Below are 1,173 nucleotides of genomic sequence, written 5' to 3' on the forward strand. Positions count from 1 at the left end.
TGCTGAACAAAAACCCCAGCCTTCTAAAAACACAGTTTCAAAAATATAAGTACTTATTATATGTCAGTATCTAAATAAAATAGATGCTTTAAATAAATTAACATCTTATTCATCTAAGTTCCATGTACTGAGAAGAAAATAGGATAAAGTTTATCTCCCATTTAAAAATAAAAACCTTTTTGGCTTCAGGCTTGCAACACGACATTCTTGGGTTATAACGACCAACAAACACTTTAGAGAGCACTGCTCACTGCGCTTCCAAAACCAGCTGTGTAATCAGTTCTCGAGCATCCTGCATGCTGGAAGGTATGTCTGAGCCATTCTTGGTTACATGGGTTCCAAAAAGGAACAGCTTTCTATCATCTCCAATCTCAGATAATCCCAAAGCCTCATGAATATCCGTGATACAATATGCATCTTCAAGATCCTGGGCCCAGAAAACAAAAAGAAAAAGAAAAAAAAAAGATGATTACTTTGCATGTTGGTATGAGCATGAATATTTTTCCAAGCATTGGTTTTTGGACTAGATTATCTCCAAGCTCCATTTCTTTCAGCTGTGAAACTCTATAATTCTATGAAGGAAAAAAAAATACGCACACAAACACACAAATAAATACTCAGTTATTCTTTTTTTTTTTTTGGTCAGTCTTTTTAAAGCTTTAACATTTTCGTGGCAAAAATAATAGCTAAAATCATAGATTCTTCTTTTTGCTGTTTGTGGAGGCTTTTCTCCAAACCTGACAAATCTATAAAGAAAAGAATGCATGGGAATTATCCATTAACAAGCCAAGCACTAACATGTTCCCAACAATTTATTAACTTCCTTGTCATGCTGTGAAATAAGATACACTTTGCTTGCACCAAAGAAAAAATTCATGGAGGAAATAAAGTGAAGAATGGTATGCTTCAATCTGCATTTGGATTCTATTCTATATATATATATATATATATATATATATATATATATATATATATATATAGTGACTGCATTCAAAGCATATTAACAAACGAGTCCAGTGTCTGTCTTTAGGAAGGTTGTTAGAACATTCATGAAATTCTTGGGATCAGATAACTTTCCAGTAGCACCTGGCAAAAGTTCCCTTGAGACATGATATCGAGAGACTGTCCTAAGTAGCCATCCCTCTAAGTTCTCTATGTTCTCTGTTGTTAGAT

The 1,173-nt window shown here is 33.6% G+C and overlaps 1 protein-coding gene across 1 annotated transcript in view; it reads right to left on the reverse strand.

Moving 5' to 3' along the window:
• Positions 1-247: 247 nt before the first annotated feature.
• ARL9 (ADP ribosylation factor like GTPase 9) overlaps positions 248-1,173 on the reverse strand; it is an 18,241-nt gene continuing 17,315 nt past the window's right edge. The window contains exon 4 of the mRNA XM_044681328.1: positions 248-427. Within this exon, the coding sequence (XP_044537263.1) occupies positions 248-427 (180 nt within the window). The remainder of the gene's footprint in view (positions 428-1,173) is intronic.

This window comes from Gracilinanus agilis, chromosome 6 (genome assembly GCF_016433145.1).
Source record: "Gracilinanus agilis isolate LMUSP501 chromosome 6, AgileGrace, whole genome shotgun sequence".
Classification (NCBI taxonomy): domain Eukaryota; kingdom Metazoa; phylum Chordata; class Mammalia; order Didelphimorphia; family Didelphidae; genus Gracilinanus; species Gracilinanus agilis.